The 25,340-nt window shown below is 41.9% G+C and overlaps 1 protein-coding gene across 1 annotated transcript in view; it reads left to right on the plus strand.

The window, feature by feature from the left end:
• Nucleotides 1–2,829: 2,829 nt before the first annotated feature.
• fam171a1 (family with sequence similarity 171 member A1) overlaps nucleotides 2,830–25,340 on the plus strand; it is a 174,013-nt gene continuing 151,502 nt past the window's right edge. Inside the window, exon 1 of the mRNA XM_080210497.1 lies at nucleotides 2,830–3,084. Coding sequence (XP_080066623.1) covers nucleotides 2,982–3,084 — 103 coding nt within the window. The 5' untranslated portion in view covers nucleotides 2,830–2,981. The remainder of the gene's footprint in view (nucleotides 3,085–25,340) is intronic.

A 25,340-nucleotide genomic window follows, 5' to 3' on the forward strand; every position in this document is an offset into this window, starting at 1 on the left:
CACTATCCATAGCTTCAGCTCACAATATGCATGTAGAAGTGTATGTTGCCCCAGCAGCTTTGAATCCCTGAGTGAACTGTAACACATCAGCGCTATAATGGGAATTGTGTCATCATTATCATTAGTGACATGGTCATTATGCTTGCCCAGATGAAGAATTCCTGCTTTGTTGGGCTACTTTTGTTTTTCTTGGAATGATTTTTGGAAATTGAATTCTGGGCCATCAATGTACTTTTCTTCAGGTGTCCTGGTAGTTACTGTTTTTTAAGAAAAAACATTAATGGGATGTGGGTTTCGTTGGCAAGGCCAGCATTTGTTATCCATTTCTAATTGCTCCTGAGAAAGTGGTGATGAGGGTGAGTCGCTTTCTTGAACCACTGCAGTCCATGTCATGTAGCTACACCCACAGCATTGTTCAAAAGTATGTTCCAGGATTTTGACCCAGCGACATGGGAGGAATCAAGTCAGGATGGAGAGTGAGTGAATGGAAGGGAAGATGCAGGTGGTGATATTCCCATTCACTGCTTCCCCTATCCTCCTAGGTGGCGGAGGTTGTGGAAGTTGTTGTTAAGAGTACAAGTATCTTTTCATCATGTCAGTGCCTTTCTTTGAGAGGTTCGATAGCCACAAAAGACACAATATAAATGCTCAGCTTTATATGCAAGGTTAATTGCACAATTCTTAGAAGGACAGAAAGTAAAACAAAAATGCTGGGGAAAAGAAATCAGCTGGTCTGGCAGCATCTGTGGGCATAAAAACAAGAGTTAATCTTTAAAGTCCAATATGATCCTCTTTTAGGACTGGGCCCGACTATTGGAATCGAAAATGCCAACTCTTGCTCCTCTCTCTCTCCATGAAGGTTGCCAGAGTATTATAACTCAGCATTTTCTGTTTTTATTTCAGATTTCCAGCAGTTGCAGTCTTTTTATTTTTGGCTTTGATTCTTTCAAAGACAGGGTGGGCCAAAAGGCCTTCCATGCCAGATTTTGTGGTAATAAACAATGCTGCCTGTGGGATCGTTGAGGGTGGAGGATTTGGCATCAGAAGTGTACCTTTTTCCCTTCCTCCCTTGCTTCTCAGCTTTTTGGCTAAGATCAAGCTTCAGATCAAGTCCAAGATGGGGTGCGATACCTCATCTTATCAGCTTGGATCTTGTTTGTCTCTTTTATGGGGATCATGAATTTGAATCAATTGGATTTTGAATTTGGTTTGTGAAGCAAGCAAAGGAATGGATTTGGGCTTGCCTTGTCCATTTTGAGTAGTGGCTTTGTAACTTTGGAGTAAAAAAAAACTCCTACCCTCCCACTCAACCTGCTTTCTCAGGAGGAAATACAACATGTTCACTACGACTCACAACAATTTTTACAAATGCACCATAAAAAGCATCCTTTCTGGTTGTATCACAGTCTGGTATGGCTCCTGCTCTGACCAAGACCACAAGAAACCACAAAGGGTCATGTACGAAGCCCAGTCCAACACGCAAGCCAACCTCCCATCCACTGAGTCTGTCTACAGTTCCCACTGCCTCGGAAAAGCAGTCAAGGACACCACACACCCTACATATATTCTCTTTTTGTCCCTGCCTTCTTCTGTTGGGAAAAAGATACAAATGGCTGAGGTCACATACCAGTTGACTCAAGAACAGCTTCTTCCCTGCTGTGATCAGACTTCTGAGTGGACCTACCAAATATTAAGCTAAGCTTTCTCTACTCCTTAGCTGTGACTGCAACACTATATTCTGCGTCTTCTTTCCTTCTTCCCTATATGTACTCTATGAACGGTATGTTTTGTCTGTATAGCACACAAGAAACAATACTTTTTACTGCAACCAATTCATGTGACAATAATATATAAAATCAAAATCAAATCAACCCCGTATCCTTCTCAGCTCTGACGAAGGGTCATCCTCAAAACATTGGTTCTAATGGGTGGTCCAGTGGTTAGCACTGCTGTTTCACAGCACAAGAGACCTGAGTTCAATTCTGGCCTTGAGTCACTGTCTGTGTGGAGTTTGCATGTTCTCCCCATGTCTGCGTGGGTTTCCTCCAGGTGCTCTGGTTTCCTTCCATATTCCAAAAGAGTGCTGGTTAGTTGCATTGGCCATGATAAATTCTCCCTCAGTGTACCGAAACAGAGTGTGGAGAGTAGGGGATTTTCACAGTAACTTCATTGCAGTGTTAATGTAAGCCCATGTAAAGCAGGTGGTTGCTGGAGATGTAGACAGTGGGGGCAGCAGCAAGCAAGCAGTGTGAAACATGGACGGTCTTGGACTTGTCTGGTCATCCTTCTGCTCTCACTGAGACATTCCTGTAAAGGATGAGCCAGTTTTCCCAGTGCGCTGCTCTCCTGCTCTGCTTACTGTAAGGTCACATACCAGTTGACTCAAGAACAGCTTCTTCCCTTCTGTGATCAGACTTCTGAATGGACCTACCTTATACGAAGTTGATCTTTCTCTGCACCCTAGCTACGAGGGTAACAGGACATTCTGCACCCTCTCCTTTCCTTCTCTAAGTATGATATGCTTTTTCTGTTTGGCGTGCAAAAAATACAATACTTTTCACTGTATAAAAATATATGTGACAATAATAAATCAAATCAAATCCTAATTGTGAGACCAATAAATTAATAATTCTGTCTCTCCTTAAATGCTGTCGGAGATGCTGAGATTTTCCAGCATTTTCTATGTTTGTCCTGGCTGCCTTGTGCAGAGTGAGCTGCGAGCAGCGGATGGCGCCACAGCTTGGAGCAGCGGAGTGGGGACCGCGCCTCTCAGCCTGGAGCTGGGTCGGGAAGGGGAAGGGTTAAAGCGCTGGGGGGAAAGCTGGTTTGAATCGCGGGCTGTGGAGGGAGGCTGGAGCTGAGTGCAGGCGGCAGCTGGAGATGTAGACAGCGGGGGCAGCAACAGCAGGCAGTGTGAAACATGGACGGCCTCGGACTAGTCTCGGCGTCCTTCTGCTCTCACTGAGACATTCCCGTAAAGGATGAGCCAGTTTTCCCGGTCCGCCGCTCTCCTGCTCTGCTTACTGGGCTGTAATGTGTGGAAAGCGGTTACTAAAACCTTACTGGAGCAGCAGCGTGCACAGGGTAAGTGGTGGCAGACAGGCAGAGGGGGAGAGAAGGAAAGGGGAGGGAAATAACTGGATGTGTTTTTCCAGCAGGATTGGCGAGTCCTTTTTATTATCATTTTTAAACAAAAAGCCCCGGGAGGAGGAGGATGGGCTGAGGTGGGAACAATGAGCACCGTTACTCTCCTGCCCGCAGCTTGGTGGAGGGAGCTTAAAGCCTATTTTAAAAGGGTTCTTCCTTATTCGCCCTATTTCCCCTGGATACCTATTGCTGAAGTTGCAGCAGAAAGACTGCAATGTGAGATATTAGGATGCTGCAGAGATTCGCTTCACTCCGGGGAGCCACTCATTCGGTACAATCATTTCACCTTCTTTAGCAGTATAGAAAAGGTTGTGTCATTCCTTTCTCTCTCTCCGGCCTGAGGAATATTGTAAGAGATTGTGTATGATATTTGGGGTGGAATTCCGAATGTGCAGTCCAGTAGATAGCCCGTGCCTGTTCTAAAAGACATCAATCGCTTTGGAAGCTGGAATATTGAACCGAGGAGGATCACCGCCGCATTTCCTGAGCCTCCCTACAAGCATCATTTAAATCCTCATCTCCAGCGCCTTGTTAACACCATTGATTCCTGATCTCGCAACACGTCCTATGTCAGAACAAAAAAAAACCAGCCGCAGAGCAATATGATTTTTAAACGAAAGTTTGTGTGTTTGTTCTGTTTCTGACATGTGTTGCCTTTTGCTGTGAAGCATTTATTTTTGATCAGGGTACTGGTGGAGGGAATCCGTCCAAACCCCTCACCCACTGTCAGAATGGTCATGTGGGCTCATCCGCACATGCAATTTCAAGAAAAAAAGATCGTGTACATAGAAATAATATGAATCAGCTCAGTATTGCTGTACTGGAGACATCCCCTGTGCATTTCGTTGCCTATACGAGTTAGAAATTGCTGGATATAATACATCTGGAAAATTAAAAATTAATCACTTTGACTTTGAAAGGATATTTAGGGCCTAGCCTGGTTCAGTTTCCCTGCATCATAATGGATACTAGTGAAATTTAAGAGGCATGTGGATGGGTACATGAATAGGTAAAGAATAGAGAGATACTGACTGAGGGCAGAAGGTTTTGTTTTAGTTAGGGCATCATGATTGGCACAGGCTTGGAGGGCTGAAGGGCCTGTTCCTCTGCTGTACTTTGTTCTTCTTTGAAATTGTATCCCTGGGTCATATGACTTGTCTCCTGGTGAATTTCATAGTAGCTTCATGTACAAATTTATTATGTCGGTAATGTGTATTGAAAAGATATGTTGACCCAAGCTAGTCTGTTCTGCTGCTGATATTTATCCTGACTTATATTTTCTCCAAGAGTAGTAAGGTAATGGTAGTACCAGCAAATTCCAATGTATGGTTAAGTCCACAAACTCTCTTATCCAAGTTAATTGTAAAACAAAAGACAAAATACAATGAATGCTGGAGTCTGAAACAAAAACAGAAAATGCTGGAAAATTTTACAGGATTTTCTGTTTTCCTAAATGTAGGAAATGAGTTTGCAGGAAGAAGAAAGCAAGTTTGCGGAAAGGTACCATTTAAAAAATATAGAATTCTAAATGGGAGTGACGCATCTAGATCACGTGTAATATAAAACAATTAAATATTTAACAGTCTTCATAGAGATAAGAATGAATCATAAACCAGGGCAAGAGGATATACTGGTAGTGCCATCTGTTGAAGATTTCAGCATTAATTGTTCATAAATGGCAAACAGCTGGGCTAGTTGTGCAAGAAGTGAAACACGTGGAAAGCTTTCTGGTTGTTTCTATTTCACTAATCTATTATTGAATGGAGTCCATTTCTTTTGAGGGGGAGAGTGTAGGGAATTTTTATTGTTATTGCTGAACATTGTTTGAGAAGATAATAGGCTTGTTGGAACTGCAGATGGTGCTAGAAAGACAATGCTGTGACATGCTTGACTTGGAATGAGACTTGGTGATGTTGGTATCCCAGTGGCTTTGTTCTTCAAGGTTGTGGAGCCGAAAGGTGCCGTTTAAATAAATTTGGTGAATGACAGCAGTGCATCCTGTTTATCACTTACAGCAGTCACAGTTTGCTACTGTTAGAGACGGATATCGTTCCCAGTCAGGGGAAACATTGTATACGATAGTTGCTGCATCTGAGGTGAGGGATCTGAGGTGAAGTGAATTGAGGCCCTTCGGCAGAAGTCCAAAATTAATAAATGTTACGAGATGTGCCCTTTTTTTCCATTGCTTTCCCGCCACTGAAACAAGTCAACTAAAAGTACATGTAAATATAATTCCCATTCTCGTCATTGTGACAATGACCTTTGGTGCCCACCAATTGTGGAAGTCTTGCTTTGTATATCGACAAGTTTAACTTGAGGAAAAATTTTAAATAATGCATAAATTAGTTTTGGTTCCAAGAACTGTTTGAATGACCCTGGTTGACGTTAGAGCATGGTGAAATTTCCTTTCCAATCCACAAGGGTGAATAAAATGCTTGTGCCCCAAGCCCCCAAACTTTGTACAGCTGAATGGGGGAAGTTGGCATTTAGAGAACTTGGGAGTCACAATTTGCATCCTCTAAGTGGGTGATTCCTCTAAATTCCTTCTTTCTCTAGGCATTCAAATGAGCATTATATGTAAAGGTATGAGAAATGCCTTGTGCTGCTGCAGGTGGAGGTGGTGGAAGCAGATTCTATAGCAACATTCAAGAGGCATCAGGATAGGTACATGAATAGGCAGGGAATAGAGGGATACAGGCCACGTAGAGGCAAAAAAAATTAGATTAGGGAGGCACCTGTGTCAGAACAGACTTGGTGGGCTGAAGGGTCTGTTCCTGTACTGTTCTTTGTTCTACTTTTGATTTGAAAGAGAAACCCAAGACCAAGTCATTAATCTTAGAACTATAATGCGCAAATTCCAAGAACATCAGCCAACATACATGTGCTTCATTGACTTTGAGAAGGCATTCGATTTGGTCTGAAACAAGAAACTCTGGTTGACAATGTTAGATGTGGGATACCCACCACCTTTAGTCAACTGATAAGGGAACTTTATCATAAGCAATGAGCACGGGTCAAAGTTTCCGGCAGCCACTCAACGTAGTTCAGAGTCAAAAAGCGACGTCCTCGCACCATGTTTGTTCAACATCCCAGCAGAAATGATTATGAGAGAGACACTTGATGGATACAAAGATGGGACCCTATTGGCAAATGGTGCATTTTGAATCTTTGATTTGGGTGATGATATCCTGCTCGCTAATTCAGTGAAGGAGCTACAGCATTTAAATGGCCTCCTTCTGCACCGGAATGATGACGTGAATCTGTAAAATTTGCTGAAGAATGGCAGGTATACTGGGCATACCTTTGCAAGGATGATAGTCGGAATCAATTTGACCAAGTTAACCAGAAATGCATTCACCTGATCAGTGTTCACAAGACAAAAGGTGATGTGGATAGGTGGAAAGGCCTGGATTCTGAGACTCCAGTTTGAAAAGGTTGATACACAGAACATAGAACACTACAGCACAAACAGGCCCTTCGGTCCACAAGTTGCGCCGATCATGTCCATACCTACCAGGCCTATCTATAACTCTCAATCCCATTAGATCCCATGTACTCATCCGAAAGTCTCTTAAAAGACTCCAGTGAGTTCGCCTCCACCACCACCGGCAGCCGATTCTACTCACTCAGCACCCTCTGAATGAAAAACTTACCCCTAACATCTCCTCTGTGCCTGCTGCCCAGCACCTTAAACGTGTGTCCTCTCATAGCGACCATTTCAGCCCTGGGAAATAGCCTCCGAGAATCCATCCTGTCTATACCTCTCAACACTTTATAACCCTCTATCAGGTCGCCTCTCAACCTTCGTCTCTCCAGGGAGAAGAGACCTAGCTCCCTCAACCTATCTTCATAAGGCATGCCTCCCAATCCAGGCAACATCCTTGTAAATCTCCTCTGCACCCTCTCAATAGCTTCCACATCCTTCCTGTAGTGAGGTGACCAAAACTGCGGACAGTACTCCAAGTGGGGTCTGAAAAGGGTCTTATAAAGTTGAAGCATTACCTCCCGACTCCTAAACTCAATCCCTTGATTAATGAAGGCTAGCACACCATACACCTTCTTGACCACATCCTCCACCTGCGAGGCCGATTTAAGAGTCCTATGGACCCGGACCCCAAGGTCCTTCTGCTCCTCAACACCTCAACTCAACACCAATACCTTTCACTATCTTGGGTCAATCATCACCTAACATGCAGAATTCACCAAAGAAATTCAGGTTGGACTTAACAAGAGTCATGACCACAGCAGTTACAATGAAAATTTTGATTTCTGAAAGCCTTTCTGTGGCAGAAGGCTGGACGATCATGAAGAGACCAGGCCAGAGTGAAAGCATTTGAAATTAACGAGGATTTGGGCAGATATTACATGTCATGAATGGTCTAACAGTGGGTGCTTGAGAAAGGTGGTGTTAAGAGGAATATTTGTTAAAGTAGTGATATCAAGGAAGCTCGCATTTTTTTTGGACATGCAGTGCAAAGAGGGTTGTTTGAAAAAAGACAAAACATCTGGAAAACATGCATATGGGAGACCTAAGGTGGCATGGGATGATATCAGAACATGAACTTGTCTCTAAATAGGACAGACAGTGAAGGCAGCAGAGAACAGAAATCAATGGGGAAAGATTGTTCACAGTGTGGCCATTCCTCTGAACAAGGACAGATGAAAGACAAGTATAAAGGCAGTCCTATTTGGTTCAATTTTACAAAATTTATCCCAATCCACTTAGTAAATTTGGGTAGCCTTAAAAAAAATCTTTAAAATATCAGTTAATAACGGGTGGGATTTTGCAGCTGCACACATCCCAAGATCGGAAATTCCTGCCCGAGGTCAAATTTTCTGTCCCACCTGTTATAATTCCCATGGTGGGTGGGAAGGGAAAATTCTGTCCATTGAGGAGAATGGTTGCCATTACAGAATTAAATGGTGGTACACTGACAGTTTTCACATTGGTGAGGGTGGGGGGAAACTTTGAGTGCTGTTTCAAATAGAGACTTTCTGAAGCTTGCTTCCTATTAATGTCAAAACCATTCTGTATGTTAACAAATTAGAAATGAAAGTCGCACAGAATTGCTTCTTATCTAGGATGCACGCAATGTTCCAGAATGAAGTTTGCAGTGAATTTTGGTGTAATTTATAGCAGCCATTTTATCATTACTGTGGTACCAGCTATTCATCCACTCTGCGAGAGGATAGAGTGAAGTCAGGAAAATTCAACAGCTAGAAAAATAGCACAATCAGCAGAATTGTCAAATAGGTTTGAATTGCTAAATTTGTGCTTTTTAATGTGAAAGAACACTACCAGAAATAACTAATTCAATTAAGTGCTTTATTCTGAGTAATTCAGTTACGATATGGAGATGACGGTGTTGGACTGGGGTAAGCACAGTAAGAAGTCTCACAACACTAAGTTAAATTCCAACAAGTTTATTTGGTAGCACAAAGCCACAAGCTTTGGGATCACTGCCCCTTCATCAGGTTGGACTTTAACCTGGTGTTGTGAGGCCTCTTACTGTAATTAATACTACGGTGGTCAAATTGAGTATGTTGTCTGTACTTCAGAGGGCTTGCACCATCTCATGCTAATTAACATATTTTTCTTTAATGGTGGTAAACAGTCTTTGAGCAGTGTAAAATTTCATGCCCTGTAACAGATAACAAACTTGCGCCTCTGGGGTGCTGTTCATACAAAGTTTATAGTGTGATGTGAGAAAGGAATGTTATCTCCCAATGGTGTTGTATGTTCAGGATGCCGGAAAGTTGACTCTGGTGACTCCTGCAATAAGTTGCCTCTTCAATGTATCGTAGATGGATGGATGGTGTTGTTACAAGACGTTTATGTTTGCGTATCAGTGAAATTTGTTTCTATATCAATAAGCTAAGGATATAAAAGCAATATGAATCGCTTTTTTTCTGCAAGGATGTTCAACTTGCATCTATATGGTGCCTTTCGCAGTCTTGGAATATTGGAAAGCTCTTTGTAATGACTGCACTTCATTGGCTGTAATGTGGCAGCAAATTTGTGCACAACAAATTCTCAAGCAAGATTGATATAAATTTACCACATAATCTATGATGTTGATTAAGGGAGTACACTGGGGAGAACCATCCCTATTTTCCTTTGAATAGGACCATGGGAACATTTACCCACTGAATATTCCATTGAACTCATATCTGCCAAGCGTTGATTTTTCTTTTTTTAAAAAAATTGCATTGTGTAACACTTCCTTCATGATCTCATGATACCACGCAGTATTTGCAATATCTAGACACATATGGAATCAATTTATGTGCAGCACAGTTCTGTAATATTGCAATAAGATAAATGACCGGTTTGTTTTATGGTGTGGGTTGATGTTGATTGTTAGTTAGATGAACACCAAGAAAACTTCTCTATAATGCCATGGAATCTTTTGCATATATCTGAGCAAGCAGATGGCATCTCTGTTTCAAATAGAATTGCAGTAATATATAATAATACCAAGACAAACATTTCAGCTCAACCAGTCTATGCTGGCACTTTACTTGAAATTCTTCCCATTTTTCCTCACCCAAACTTACTAATATAACTCCATTCCCTTCTCTCTCCTGTGATTCTTGAGCATCCTTTTAAATGCACCTATACTATTCACTTCAGCCACTCCCTGTGATAGCGAGTTCTACATTTTCACCACTCTTTGGGTAAAGAAATTGCTTCTGAATTCCCTGTTGAATTTCTGGTGACTATCTTACACTCCAGGCCTCTGGTTATGCTCTTCCGCACGAGGAAAAATACTCTTCGTATTCACTCTATCAAAAACTCTCTCAATTTTCATAGAAATCATAGAAACCCTAGAGTGCAGAAGAAGACCATTCAGCCCATCGAGTCTGCACTGACAACTATCTCACCTAGACCCTATCCCTCTAACCCCACACACCTATCCCATTAATCCCCCTGACACTAAGGGCAATTTAACATAGCCAAATAACCTAACTCACACATCTTTGGACTGTGGGAGAAAATCGGAGCACCCGGAAGAAACCCACGCAGACAGAGGGAAAATGTGCAGACTCCATACAGACAGTGACCCAAGCCAGGAATTGAACCTGGGTTCCTAGAGCTGTGAGGCAGCAGTGCTAACCACTGCGCCACCATGCTGCCCTTTTAGAGACCTCCAACAGGTCACGCCTCAGCCTTCTCTCAAGGGAAAAGAGAACCCATCTTTCTCTGATTTGATAACATCCTTGTAAATCTTCTCTAGTGCATCCCAAACCTTTTTACACTTTGACAACCAAACTGCAAGCAGCAGTCTAGTGTTGTCAAGCCAATGTATGATACAGGTTTAGTGTAACTTTTCTACTTTTCCAGTCTTCCTGTAGAAATAAAGTCTTGTGCATGGTTTGTCTTTTTTTATGGTCTTACAACACAACTTTTAGTGAATAGAGATGTTTTTGTTCTCCTCCCCACCTTGACCTGTACCTTCCTACTAATAACTTACATCATTAAAAAGAAAAGGGAGGTACTACCTCACATTAATCTGTGTTGAACTTTATTTGTCCATTCTTCATGCTTATTCCTCTTTTTCTGTGATTTGTGGGTGTAATCTTTGTCTATTTCTCATAATTATAATGTCAAAATTATTAATTTTCTGCTAATGCTGATGCTTGATCTCAGAGTTGATAAGTTTTTGTAGGGTCTGTTTTCTTAAAATAGATGCAGGTACAACTGGTCCGAAGCCTTCCATTGTTTGCTGGAGCAGAGAGAGAGCTAAGATTTTACCTGTTAAAAACCTGTTTAAAATAAGTTTAAAGCACTTTGTTCTTTGTAGAACTGTTTAAAGCATTTATTTTATTGTATTTACTGCTTTAAGAATTCTGAGGGAGTGTTTAGAAGGAGTTGTGGACCAGCCTGCTTTAAATCAGCGCCAGGTTTAAAAGGAGGCCTGGTGTAGACAGCGGGCAGCGTCTGAGCGGGCAGCGGAGTGAGAGGGAAGCAGAGTGAGTTAATAGGGCTTAATATCAAAAAGGGCTGGAAGGAAAAAAGGCCAGGTGAGTTTGTTTGAAAAAACAAGGAAAAAATTTTTTCTCAAACCTACTACAGTGAATAATGGAGGGGCATGTGATGTGTGGTTTCTGTATGATGTGGGAACTGGTGGACTCCAGGGTCCATCCCAGTGACCATGTCTGTAGTAAGTGCAGGTTGCTGGAGGAGCTCCAGCTCAGGGTAAATGAGCTGGCCTCTGAGCTACAGACACTGAGGCTCATCAGGGGGAGAAAGGGTGCCATTGTCAATGGGGTGCAAGTGACATCCACCCCCCTTAGACTGGCTAACTCTAAGGGTCAGGAACAAGAGGGGGCTGCTGGGAGGAGGAAGGGGGGTGAGGAGCAGAGGCCTCAGCCTCTTAATCTGCAAAACAGGTTTGAGGTTCTTGCTGCCAGTCTGGAAGAGGACGAGGCAGGTGAGGTTGGTGAGCAAATTGCACACGGTACAGTGATGCAGCAGGACATAGGCAAAAAGAAGGGGAAAAGGAACGCAGTAGTAATTGGGGACAGTGGGGTGAAGGGTATTGACACTGTCCTTTGTCACAATGACAAAGTGCACAGAAGGGTGTGTTGTCTGCCTGGTGCTCGGGTACAGGATGTCGCAGCTGGGCTGCAGAGGAACCTGGAGTGGGAGGGTGAGAATCCGGTCGTTGTGGTACATGTGGGTGCCAACGACGTAGGCAAAGTGCGGACTGAGGATCTGGGGAGGGAGTATGAGAAGCTGGGAATGGAATTAAAAAGTAGAACCGACAAGGTGGTTATCTCTGGGCTACTGCCTGAACCGAGTGCAGACGGGCGTAGGGTTGATAAGATTAAGGAAGTGAATGGGTGGCTCAGGGATTGGTGTGGGAGGAATGGGTTTGAATTTATGGGGCATTGGCACCTGTATTGGGGTAGGTGGGACCTGTTCGGGCGGGATGGGGTTGGTCTGAACCGTGCTGGGACCAGAGTGCTGGCGAATCGAGTAAAGAGGACTGTAGACAGGACTTTAAACTAATTAGGGGGGGGGAGGGTGCGAGGGTAGGTGACCTTACGAGGTCTAAAGTTAAGAAGAGGGTACAGGTAAGGGAAGAGGCCGAGGATGTCCCAATAATAGAGGGAGTAGGGGGCGTGAGTATGGTTGGTGGCGTTACGGCAAATAGGGTCCAGGTGAAGGCTGGGATGAAAGCGCTGTATCTGAATGCACGAAGCATTCGGAATAAAGTGGATGAGCTGGTGGCGCAGATCAACACAAATGGATATGATCTGGTGGCCATTACAGAGACGTGGCTGCAAGGTGACAGGGACTGGGAGCTGAATGTCCAGGGGTATCAAGTGTTTAGGAAGGATAGGCGGGAGGAAAAAGGCGGGGGCGTAGCTCTGCTGATTAAGGATAGTATCAAGGTGGTAGCAAGGGATGATATTGGAGCCAAGGAGCAGAACGTGGAATCGTTGTGGGTGGAGATTAGGAACAGCAAAGGGAGGAAGACGCTGGTGGGTGTCGTCTATAGGCCCCTGAATAATGATCTGGAGGTGGGGCGGGCTGTTAACGCGCAAATAAGTGCGGCGTGCAGGAATGGGACGGCCGTAGTTATGGGGGATTTCAATCTGCATATTGATTGGTCGACCCATGTTGGACACGGTGGGCTCGAGGAGGAGTTCTTGGAATGCTGCCGGGATAATTTCCTTGAACAGTGTGTGTTGGAGCCGACGAGGGAGCGAGCTATCTTGGATCTGGTGCTATGTAATGAGGCAGGTAGAATTAGGGACCTTGCGGTGAAGGATCCTCTTGGAGAGAGTGATCATTGTATGGTGGAGTTTCTGGTGCAGATGGAGGAGGAGAAAGTGGGTTCCCGGACACGCGTCCTTTGTTTGAATAGAGGGGAGTACGGTAGGATGAGAGAAGAATTGGCAAATGTGGACTGGGGGAGTGCATTGGAGGGAGGGTCTGCTGAGGAGCAGTGGAGGATCTTTAAGGAGATCTTTCTTGGTGCTCAGCAGAAATTTATTCCGATGGTCAAAAAGGACTGTAGGAGGAGAGGTAATAAGCCGTGGATAACGAAGGAGGTGAAGGAAAGTGTTAAATTAAAAGCGGAGGAATTTAGAGTAGCTAAGAGTAGTGGGCGAGAAGAGGATTGGGAGAGGTTTAAATGTCAACAAAGATTGACAAAGAAGTTGATAAAGAAGGGTAGGAGAAACTATGAAGCTGGGCTAGCGCTTAATATAAAAAAGGATAGCAAGAGTTTTTATAAATATATAAAAAGGAAGAGGCTGGCTAGGGTGAACGTTGGTCCTTTAGAGGATGAGAAAGGGGACCTAGTGGTAGGGGATGGGGATATGGCTAAGGTATTGAATAACTTTTTTGTTTCTGTCTTCACGGAGGAGGACGTGAATAATTTGCCGGGTGTTAGCGATGGAAAGGTGGTAGGACTGGAGGGTCTTAATGACATTACTGTTACTAGAGAGGTGGTGCTCGACAGACTGGAGGGGCTGATTGTGGACAAGTCCCCAGGACCGGATGGAATGCATCCGAGGGTTCTGAAAGAAATGGCGGAGGTTATAGTGGATGCATTGGTGGTTATTTTCCAGACGTTGCTGGATTCCGGGGAAGTGCCGGAGGATTGGAAAACGGCTAATGTTACGCCGTTGTTTAAGAAGGGTGCCAGGCAAAAGGCAGGGAATTATAGGCCGGTTAGTTTAACGTCTGTGGTAGGTAAAATGTTAGAATCCGTCATTAAGGAGGAAATTGCGAGGCATCTTGAAGGGAATTGCTTGATAGAGCAGACGCAGCACGGTTTCATTAAAGGGAAGTCGTGTCTGACAAATTTACTGGAGTTCTATGAGGATGTGTCTAGGGCGGTCGATAGAGGAGAGCCGGTGGATGTGGTCTTTCTGGATTTTCAGAAGGCGTTTGACAAAGTACCTCATAAGAGGTTATTGCAGAAGGTCAGGGGGCATGGAGTTGGGGGTAGGGTGTTAGCGTGGATAGAGGATTGGTTGTCAAATAGGAGGCAGAGAGTGGGGGTCAACGGGTGCTATTCGGATTGGCGGATGGTGACTAGTGGAGTGCCCCAGGGGTCGGTGCTGGGGCCTCAGCTATTTACCATTTATATAGATGATCTGGAGGAGGGAACCGAGTGTAGGGTGTCGAAATTTGCGGATGACACCAAGATTGGGGGAACGGCAAATTGTGCGGAGGGTGTGGAGAGTTTGCAGAAGGATCTAGATAGGCTGGGCGAATGGGCCAGGAAAGGGCAAATGGAATTTAATGTTGGCAAGTGTGAGGTGGTCCACTTTGGTAGGAAGAATGGTAGGACGGACTATTACTTACGTGGCGAAAAACTGCAGCAGGCGACGGTGCAGAGGGACCTCGGGGTCCTTGTGCATGAGCCGCAAAAACCCAGCTTGCAGGTGCAGCAGGTGGTCAGGAAGGCAAATGGGATGCTGGCCTTCATAGCGAAGGGGATTGAATATAAAAGTAGGGAGGTCTTGCTGCAGCTGTATAGGGCATTGGTGAGGCCGCAGCTGGAGTACTGTGTGCAGTTTTGGGCGCTGCACCTGCACAAAGATATTTTGGCCTTGGAGGGAGTGCAGAGGAGGTTTACTAGGCTGATACCGGAGTTGAGGGGGTTGAGCTATGAGGAGAGGCTGAATAAACTAGGCTTGTACTCGTTGGAGTTTAGAAGAATGAGGGGAATCTCATTGAGACGTATAAGATGATGAATGGGATGGATAGGATAGAGGTGGAGAGACTCTTCCCGCTCAAAAAAGACAGTAGGACTAGGGGGCACAGCCTCAAGATAAAGGGGGGGCGTTTTAGAACGGAGTTGAGGAGGAACTTCTTCACTCAAAGGGTGGTGAATCTCTGGAATTCTCTACCCGTTGAAGTGGTGGAGGCTGCCTCGCTAAATATTTTCAAGAAGCGGGTTGATGGGTTTTTGATAAGAGAGGGGATTAAGGGTTATGGGGAGAGGGCTGGAAAGTGGAACTGAGCCACGACAGATCAGCCATGATCTTATTGAATGGCGGGGCAGGCTCGAAGGGCCAGATGGCCTACTCCTGCTCCTATTTCTTATGTTCTTATGTCCTTATGTTTAGAAATGAAAGAGACTGATTTACTGGAGAGAGAGAGAGAAAAGAGTAAAAGAGAGGTAAAGGGCCTCAAAAGCTGGTCCCAATATAGACTTGAACTTGAACAGGATTCAACACAACTGAATTAAGTAGATAACTGTTACTTACAATATATAAGCGCTTACCTGTGTTATGAAATAGCTAGGAACACATAGTCTTCAACTAACATGAACAATTGGCAGCTGTGATCATGAAAGCTTGTTTATAACCAAAACCATTTCTGCTAACATCATATTTTCAAATACAGTCAATTCTAAGCTCATCTCAGAATTCCCAGCTGAGTTTTAAAATATGGCCAAGTTAGCTTCAAAGCTTAGCATAAGAAGTTATGTAGGCAGAAATACCTTAATGAACTATTTTAACTAAAGCAAAACATACAAAGAATCCCACTTTTGTTAGTACCTAAATTTTGACAACAAAGGGAGGAGCAGGGAGGAGGAGGGGAGAAGGAATTTTATTGAAATTTAGTTGCTTTCAACTTTGAGTCCATTTGAGTCACATCATTAACAGCAACAATGAAAACTCAATCCACGATGTGAAGTTGTTTGTTAATATTAATGAAGTAAATGTTACTGGTTTGAGGAATGAGCTTATAACTATTTGATAAGTTATGCTCAAATTACTTGCAGGTGTAATTACTGAAAACTAAGTGGTTTTTCTAATGATGCAATGTCTTTCACTTTTATGGAAATCTAGATCCAAGAAAGAGTTGTTCTGCTGTTCTTAGAGGTTTATTTGCTTTTGCATATTTGCGTTGCGTATGATACATAAAAAAAATTATGATAGTTGGATAGGCATACAATTACTTGATCTAGCCACGTAGTTAAATAGTAAGATTTGATTTATGAATATTGAGGAGAGTGACCAAAAGCAAACTACAGTAGATGATGGAAATCTGAAATAAAAACATAAAATGCTGTTTCACCCAGGTTTGGCAATGTCTGTAGACAGAGAACAAGAGTTAGCAATTCAAGTTAATGACCTTTCATCATAACTGAATCTGAATCATTAACTCTCTTCTCCACAGATACAAGCAGACCTACTGAGCATTTCTATAATTTTTTGCTTTCATTTTTCCTGAGCAAGTTGGTTTTAAAGATGGAAGCTTCAACTTGGCATAGTTAATAGCTCAGTTGGATTCCAATTTAAATTGCATTCACAAAACTAATTCAAGCAAGTTCTGTTCTAAAACTCGCTATTATTTATTTTTATTTTTTGTTATTAGTTTGAATGTTACAATGTTATTAAGTCTCAGAGAAAATAGCATTCAAGTGTAAAAATTGTTTTAGAATTTGTAAACAGATGTTAATTTTTGAATCAAGGTTGCGTACACCAATTGATTGGGGAAAATTGCAAGGAAATAATTGTAAAATTTCACTTTGATTTCATAAGTGTCTTTAACAGTCTTTCATTCTGAATGGAATTTGGCATTCACCATTAGAAAATACAATTTCACCGACTTGTTCAAGTGTGGTTGCATGTCAAATTACAATCTGATTGTTATGTTGTCTTTGGAAGCTGTGGATGAGGTTTGCAGTTCACTCTCACTAACAGAAGCTTTAGAAAATATAGCTACTTTTGAACTAATGGTATATCTGAGAATAATTCTGTAAGGAGCTGCCTTATCCTTGTATTAATTCACAGTCTTCTTGAACGCATTGAAACCGTTTAAGAACCCATTCTGTCTGCTGATCAGTACACTAAGTTTTCTGAGTACAATGTTTGAAGGTTTATTTTGTGTATTTGTCAGAAGCATTATATGGAAAAGGAGTAAATTACTGAACAGCGAATGGGATCTACTGTGTGTGTTCCCAATTGGAAATCATGGATAACAGGGATATCCACTGCTTGCTGAAGTCCAGGTCTGAGGTATTCAAGTCAGGCAACACTGACCTATACAGGAAAGCCAGGTACGATCTAAGGAGATTCATCAAAGATGCCAAAAGACAGTACTGGACCAAGCTAGACTCTCAGGCTAGCCACACTGACCCCTGCTGACTATGGCAAGGTCTACGAGACATAATAGGCTACAAGATGAAGACATGTAAAATTGCTAGCTCCAATGTACCCTTCTCTGATGAGCTCAATGCATTCTATGCCCATTTTGAGCAAGAGATCAGCGAGAGCATGGCCTCCACCCAGGATGAACCTGTATCTGGGGTCACCATTTGCAGATGCCAGAGCAGCTTTCTTGAAGGTCAACTCACAGAAGGCGACTGGCCCGGATGAGGTTCCTGACGTGCATTCAGATCCTGTGCCGATCAGCTGATGGGGGTATTCACAGACATCTTCAACCTGTTTTTAAACAACCTGCAGTCCTATCTGCTTCAAGAAGACGGCCATCATCTATGTACCTAAGAAAAACCAAGTAGCATGCCTTAATGACTATCGGCTGATGGCTCTGACATGCATTATTGTGAAGTGCTTCAAAAGGTTAGCCATGGCATGAATCAATCCCAGCCTCCCAGACTACATGGATCCACTACATTTTGCCTACCACTGCAACAAGTTGACAGCAGACACTTTTTCCCTGGCCCTGCACTCAACCCTGGAACACCTAGATCACAAGGACACCTATGTCAGGCTCCTATTTATTGACTACAGCTCAGCCTTCAACACTTATTCCCACAAAACTCATCTCCAAACTTCGTGGCCTGGGCCTCAGCTCCTTCCTCTGTGACTGGATCCTGAACTTCCTAACTCGCGGCTCCACAAGGCTGTGTTCTCATCTGTTTTCCCACCGCACCCCCCACCCCCAACTATACTCCTTATGCACTTATGACGGTGTGGCCAAATTCCTCTCCAATTCACTTTTCAAGTTTGCTGATGACACCACCGTAATGGGTCGGATCTCAAACGATGACGAGACAGAGTACAGGAATGAGATAGAGAATCTGGTGATTATTGGTGCAGCAACAATAATCTCTCCCTCAATGTCAACAAAACCAAGGAGATTTTCATTGACTTCACGAAGCGTGTCTACATCAATGGGGATGAAGTAGAAAGGGTCGAGAGCCTCAAATATTTAGGTGTCTAGATCACCAATATGTCCTGGTTCCCACCGCCCCAGTGCCCACACTATATTAAGAAAGCCCATCAACATGTCTACTTTTTTAGAAGACTAAGGAAACTTGGCATGTCAGCTACAACTCTCATCAACTATTACAGATGCACCATAGAAAGCATCTGTATCACTGCTTGGTATAGCTCCTGCTCTGCCCAAGACCACAAGGAACTACAAACAGGCATGAGTGTAGCCCAATCCATCACTCAAAGCAGTCTTCCATCCATTGATTCTGTCTACACTTCCTGCTCCTCGGCAAAGCAGCCAGCATAATTAAGGATCCCATGCACCCCAGTCATTCTTTCTTCCGCCGCCTTCTGTCAGGAAAAAGATACAAAAGTCTGAGGTCAAGTACCAACCAACTCAAGAACAGCTTCTTCCCTGTTGCTGTCAGACTTTTGAATGGACCTACCTTGCATTAAGTTGATCTTTCTCTACACCCTAACTATGACTGTAATACTATATTCTGCAGTCCCTCGTTTCCTTCCATATGAATGGCATGTTTTGTCTGTATAACGCGCAAGAAACAATTTTCACTGTATATTAATACATGACAATAAATCAAATCCTAATTAATTCAGTCATTTCCTTTCAGGAAGTTGCAGCAATTACTTTTAAAATTGTTGATTAAGCTATCTTGTGAAGAAGAATCTGTGGTCTCCCCCCGCCCCTGCCCCCAACCTTTAAAATTACTACATGGTCTATTTTGCAATGTTTTTATGTTGTTGCAACCAGTACAGATAGGTTTATATTGACGGAATCTAATTTTTGCATCAAGCTGCTAATTCTGTCCCACATTCCTGAATTTCACAACCTTAGCGTCTTGCACTCATCCCATCATTCTCCAACAAATAAATGTGCCCTGTGACTTAAACTAGCCTCAACCAACCAATACAATTGGGAGTTATTTGGATGTCAAGTAACATTGAGCTCAGCTAGATATCTTGCTAACATAATTCTAGTGAATTAATGGATATGTTTCACTATATAGTAAAATGTCTCCAGGTGATGCCTTGGGAATGTCATTATATTACGAACTTTCTCCTGCATATTCAATCTTTTAGATATATGAGCTATATCTTGTTGTTAATAACACTGGTGTTGTATGAAAGTTAATGCATTGGTTGTTGATGTAGATATTGTAATTAATTTTATTTCACTTATGTTGATGTAGCTGATATGAGTTTGATCTCTCTGGCTTCCCAGACCATGGGGAAATTAAATTTGTTCCATTGACCTGGAGGGATTTGATGTAGTCAAACACACAGTCCGAGAGCTAGTGACCTAGTTACAACAAGCTCAATAGAATATGGAAGTTTTATTATTCCTTGGGCATATGGAAAAGTGGCTAATTATCAAGTTGTCAACACCATAATTTTAAATACTGAATTATGAATGTTATTACACCTATCTATATTAAGAACTAATGATGAATTTATATGAGACCTTAGTTAATCCAAAATTATCATATGCAGTTTTGGCTACTCCATTCTAGAAAGCATGCATAGCCTAGGGATAAGAAACTACAGTTATGAAGAGAGATTTCAAACACTTTGCATTGGAGTAGAGAAGGCCAAGAATTTTTGAAAATTTAAATGAGAAAAGTAGATTATTCCTGGAATTGGATACTTTGATGAATTATTGCCAATTTTAACAATATATTTATCACTGAGGAGAAAAGTGAGTACCGGATATTGGAAACGTTTGTTACAGGGAGTGGTTACATATTCTTTTAGTGTTCTAAAATCCTTTGGGTTTATGTAGGGAAATCAAACTAAAGGCAAATTGTAATAATGTTGGAGGACGATGATAAAGAACAGCAAAGAAACATTTAAAACCATTCAATAGAGTGAAGATATTAGGAGAGCAATAAAAATAGGAAGGCAAGGAGGAACCATGGAATTATTAAAACAAAATTAAACAAAATAGTGAAATGTTTCACAGGGATTTTCTAAAGGGGAAGGCATTGCATAAGTAAGGGACAGAGTGGGCAACATCATGATAGTGATATTGAAAAAGCAGAAAGATTAATTGTTTTGGAGATGTCGGGGTAAGTTTTTCACACAGAGGGTGGTGTGTGAGTGGAATTGGCTGCCGTCAGTGGTAGTGGAGGCAAACTCGGGGTCTTTTAAGAAACTTCGGGATGAGTACATGGGATTTAATGGGATTGAGGGTTATAGATAGGCCTGGCAGGTAGGGATATGATCAGCGCAACTTGTGAGCCAAAGGGCCTGTTTGTGCTGTAGTGTTCTATGTTTTGCATCAGTGTTTATTAGGGAGATGGATCAGGCCAACATGACGTTAGAAGATAAGATTCAAAATGATATAAATGCATTGAAAATAAGGAGGAAGGATATTAAATACCTCATCAAATTCTGGATAAAACCCTTGATCCAGATGGATTACATCCATGCACCTACAAGCAAGAGTTAGCAGAGGCCTCTGAGAGGAGATTTTATTATGTTAGAAACTAGTGTAGTGTTATTTCTAATATCTCAGAGAGAGATAACTTGTGAAGGATACTACAGATCAGTTAGCATAACATCTGTGGTAAGAGAGATTATGGAATCCCTGCTAAAATAGGAAAATGTCTAAAAACTGCAACCATAGTAATGAACCATCAGCATGGATTTTTAAATGGCAAATATTACTTTAGCAATCTCATTGAATTCTTTCATAAAGTAATGCAGTAGAAGTAATTTAGTTCCAAAAGACCTTTGATAGTGCCACAATAGACAAATGAATAAGGTTAAAGCACGTGGAGTCAATGGACAAGCAGCAGAGTGGAAGATTTGGTAATAGTATGTGGGTTGGGTGGTGGGCATTAATTGGAGACTTGACTGTGTCTGTTTATACATAAACAGTCTGCAACTGTGCTTATTGGGTTTGAGGTGCATGATATGTACTGTGTGCTTCTGTAACTGCAATGTTTGTAAATCAATAAAAGCCTGGTGCCAGTGTTCTACCCTTCACCACCTGACTCAAGTTCTAAAAAACTAGCTGACTGTCAGACGAAGTAGGGTTAATAGGTGGCACAAAGAGAGAAGTGGGTTCCATGACGATCGGAGCTGGAATTGCTGTTTGCAATTTATGTTTAATGGTTTAGACTTTGGAATCAAGATCACGATTTCTAAATTTATAGACAGCTCCAGATTGGATGGTGGGGTGCGATTATAGTACAGTCAATACTGAGGAGTATTGTAGCAAGCTACAAGAAGACCTTGATAATTATATGCAGATTCTACAAGTTTAGCAAATGAAATTCAGCATAGTTATGTGTGGGGTATTATATTTTGGTAAGAAAAATAAGGAGGTCATGTATTACATAGAAAATAAGAATCTAAATCGGGCAGAGAAGCAAAGTACAGATATGCAAACTTATAAAAGTAGCACAGGTTTACAAAACTGTTAGCAAACCAAGTACTAGGTTTTACTTACAGAGGGGGAAAAAATTGAGATGTAGGGAGGTTGACTGGAATTCTCCAACCATTCACACTGGTGAGGTTCTCCGGCTCCACCGGCAGTGCACGCCCACCCATGGGTTTCCTGCCAGCGTGCAATAACATCAGTGGGAATTCCCAATGACAGCGGATAGACCAGAGAATCCCGCCGCTAGCAAACAATGTGTTACTTCTAAAAGATTTTGATTGAATAGGTGCTGAGAGAATGATTCCATCTTTGAGGTTGAGTGAAACTAGGAGCTTTCTAATCTAATCAAATGTGCTAGTTACTCTGAGAGGAATGCGCAGTTGGAACACCCTACCACAGGGAGTATTGAGACAAACCATACAGACACATGCAAGTGGAAGCTAGATAAGCATGAGAGGAGAATAAAATAGAGAGTTATGCTGAGATGAGGAAGGCACAGGAAGAAGTCTCACAACACCAGGTTAAAGTCCAACAGGTTTATTTGGTAGCATGAGCTTTCACAGGTGAGTGCAGGATTTGTTTCACAAACAGGGCACATACAGACACAAACTCAATTACAAGATAATGGTTGAAATGTGAGTCTTAACAGGTAATCAAGTCTTTACAGTTGCAGACAATGAGAGTGGAGAGATGGTTAAGCACAGGTTATAGAGGTGTGAACTGTCTCCAGCCAAGACAGTTCGTGAGATTTTGCAAGGCCAGGCAAGTTGTAGGGGTTACAGACAGTGTGACATAAACCCAAGATACCAGTTGAGGCCATCCTCATGTGCGTGGAATTTGGCTATCAATTTCTGCTCAGCAATGCTGCGAGGTGAGGGGAGGTATGATTGGAGCATAAAAGCTGTCATGGTCTGGTTGAGCTGACTATACTGTTTCAGTGTCATATATTCTGTACAGTTTTCTGCAATACAATTCTTTGGGTTCTTAGTTAAGCCTGCATATAGGCATAAAGATGTAGATGAATCAGATTTTTCAGCATGAGTATGGAAAGGGTGGATTACATTATTGTAAGATAGAATATACATTTGAAATGATATTGATAATGTATTTTGTAAAATATGCACTTCCTGATCTTTGAACAGTGGTTCTTAATGAACAGAGTGGGGTTTGTTTAATCAGAATGTAAAATGTTGTGAAAGTGGATTACTGTTAATTTTTGACTAATCTCGAGCTAGTCTGCCAGTAACTTTGTAAATTCTTAACAGTATTTAATTCAGCTTACTGACTCTCAAACTGTGAGCTCCCTTACGCTTCAACTCTTTCAGGTGGAAAGAGGTCTAATTTCCCAGTGGTTCTGAAGGTCAGAAACTCCATATTGACATAATTCAGCATGGAATTTAGCATTTAATTATTCACTGCACAATAGCTGCTCCAAGAAAATCATTACTGTAGGGGAAACAATCTTCTATAATGTTCCACAGGGACCAGTAAACTTGAGGCCCAGAAACCTCATGTGTTGTAGGCGGTTATCTACTGTCTTGGTCTGTTTGTATCCATAGCTCCCTTCTATCCAGGGAGGAGTGTGGAAGCTGTCAGTTCTCCTTGTCAGATATATAAGGTTGTTTTTTCATTTGGCTTATAATCAGTGGGTTGGGAAGGCATTTTTTTGTGTTGACCATCCCTCTCCGCATCGCTGCCCAATCATTCTGGGGGGAGGGGTGGGAGGGGACAAAGTCATGATCACATCCTTATAAAGCTTGTATCCTATCTGAGGTAGATTATTCACTGTTTAATCATTAGTTGTTGTATTTGATCTTTTCTGATTCACCAGTACTCCAGACATTTTGATCACCCTCCGATGCTCTGATGACATATGCAGCTCGCTTACGATGAGAGAAATGAAGTCCTGTGGTCTACCACCTGTTAGCTCATTCTGCATTTTCTTGTGTAGTTTATTAATTAAATTATTCTCAATGTGTCCAGGTCTTTTTGACTTGAGTCTAAGGTGAAGATTGAGGGACTTATCTCTCCGCTCATCTTGGCGGATGTAGGATTTGTCAATTTTCTTCCCTCAAATAGTATTGGGGGAAATATTATTGATTGGTTGCTTGGTTTTTGTGTCTGCTGAAATCTTTAGTCCTCCTTATCTATACATTCATTGTTTGGGACTTGCACAGTATGGACCTGAATGGAATGACATTAAAATTGCAACAGATGCTGAGGTTCATGTTGGTTTTATCCTCTCTGGAAGCAGTGCTCCTAATTTTGTATTCTCACATCTATTTATTTTGCATATTAACAGGTCTCTTGCTTCATTGATAACTAGTTGCGCATTTCACAGTCACACAACTTTTTTGAAATAGATGTTTCTCTAGATATGTCTCAATCTGTACTTTAACTGCACATTTGTATCCCTTTTCTACCACACCCCTCAGCCACTGGAACTAGTCTGTTTTCATCAACTGTCCCATCACTTCATATTAAAAAAATACCCACATCAACAATTCTAATGAAAATAGCCCAGTTTTCCAAATCATCGGTGTTTGTGTTTCCTATATTAGTATGCTAATGAAACTGTGATGTACCCTCTCCATTATCCTTAAGTGTAAAATGTCACACTGCATTCCAAATTTTGTCCTAATGTTTTCAATAAATTCATCATTGCATTGCTACTTCTAAAAACCAATTTTCATAAAATCCATAATTCTGTTGAGCTTTATTCTTATAGTCATTTTCACTTGGGTTTTGCTTTAATGACTTGTATACCTGAACCTATAAATCTTGTTATTCCTCCTCATCGGTCAGCATTTCTCATTTAGAAAGTGTATATTTTTAATGTGCCACCCTATGTTTGAATACCACATGCTATTTTCACAATATCTCTTCACAGTTTCCTTTGTTTTTGGCGTCTCATTGTAGTAACAATTTAAGCAATATTTGGACATCATTGTCTTTAACCATTTGGCCAGGTCTCATTTGATATACACAATCCCAGAACCGACACCTGAAGGACACCAATATCCATTTCCAAGCAACTCTGAGACTCTCCTCAGTTTCTTTGCTCTACCTTTCATTAATTTCATACCTTTTCAATAATCCCCAATAATTTTACATATCGTATATGGTGAGAGCATTCTGAAAGTTCACGTACACCCCATCCACCACTTTTATCTTTTTTCATCCAAAGTATTTGTCCATTCTTTTCTGAAGCCTGTATTACTTGTTTCTAATGTTCTCCTCATCTATAAATGTAGTCCTTTAGTTGGACAAACTTTCCTCACCACAGGGATTAAACTGAATTATTCTGTTATTTCATAGATTTAGTAAGAAGTCTCACAACACCAGGTAAAAGTGCTTACCCCAGTCCAACGCTGGCATCTCTACATCATTTCATAGATTGTCACCGTCAACTATTTTGAAATTGGCTACAATATTGGTCCCTTTTCAGTCCACTAATGCACAAATACATTCAATTTAATCCTGAAAAATAATTTAGTTTCCAGTCCCTCTGGATTCTTGGGTGTAACGCATCAAATCCAGACACTTTGAACTCCTTTAACTTAACTCCAATACTTCCCTGTTTGTTGTATTTATATTCTGTGTAGTATTTATATTATCATATTTTATAGTA

This window comes from Carcharhinus amblyrhynchos, chromosome 2, assembly GCF_965287045.1.
Source record: "Carcharhinus amblyrhynchos chromosome 2, sCarAmb.v2.hapA, whole genome shotgun sequence".
In the NCBI taxonomy this organism is placed as follows: Eukaryota; Metazoa; Chordata; class Chondrichthyes; order Carcharhiniformes; family Carcharhinidae; genus Carcharhinus; species Carcharhinus amblyrhynchos.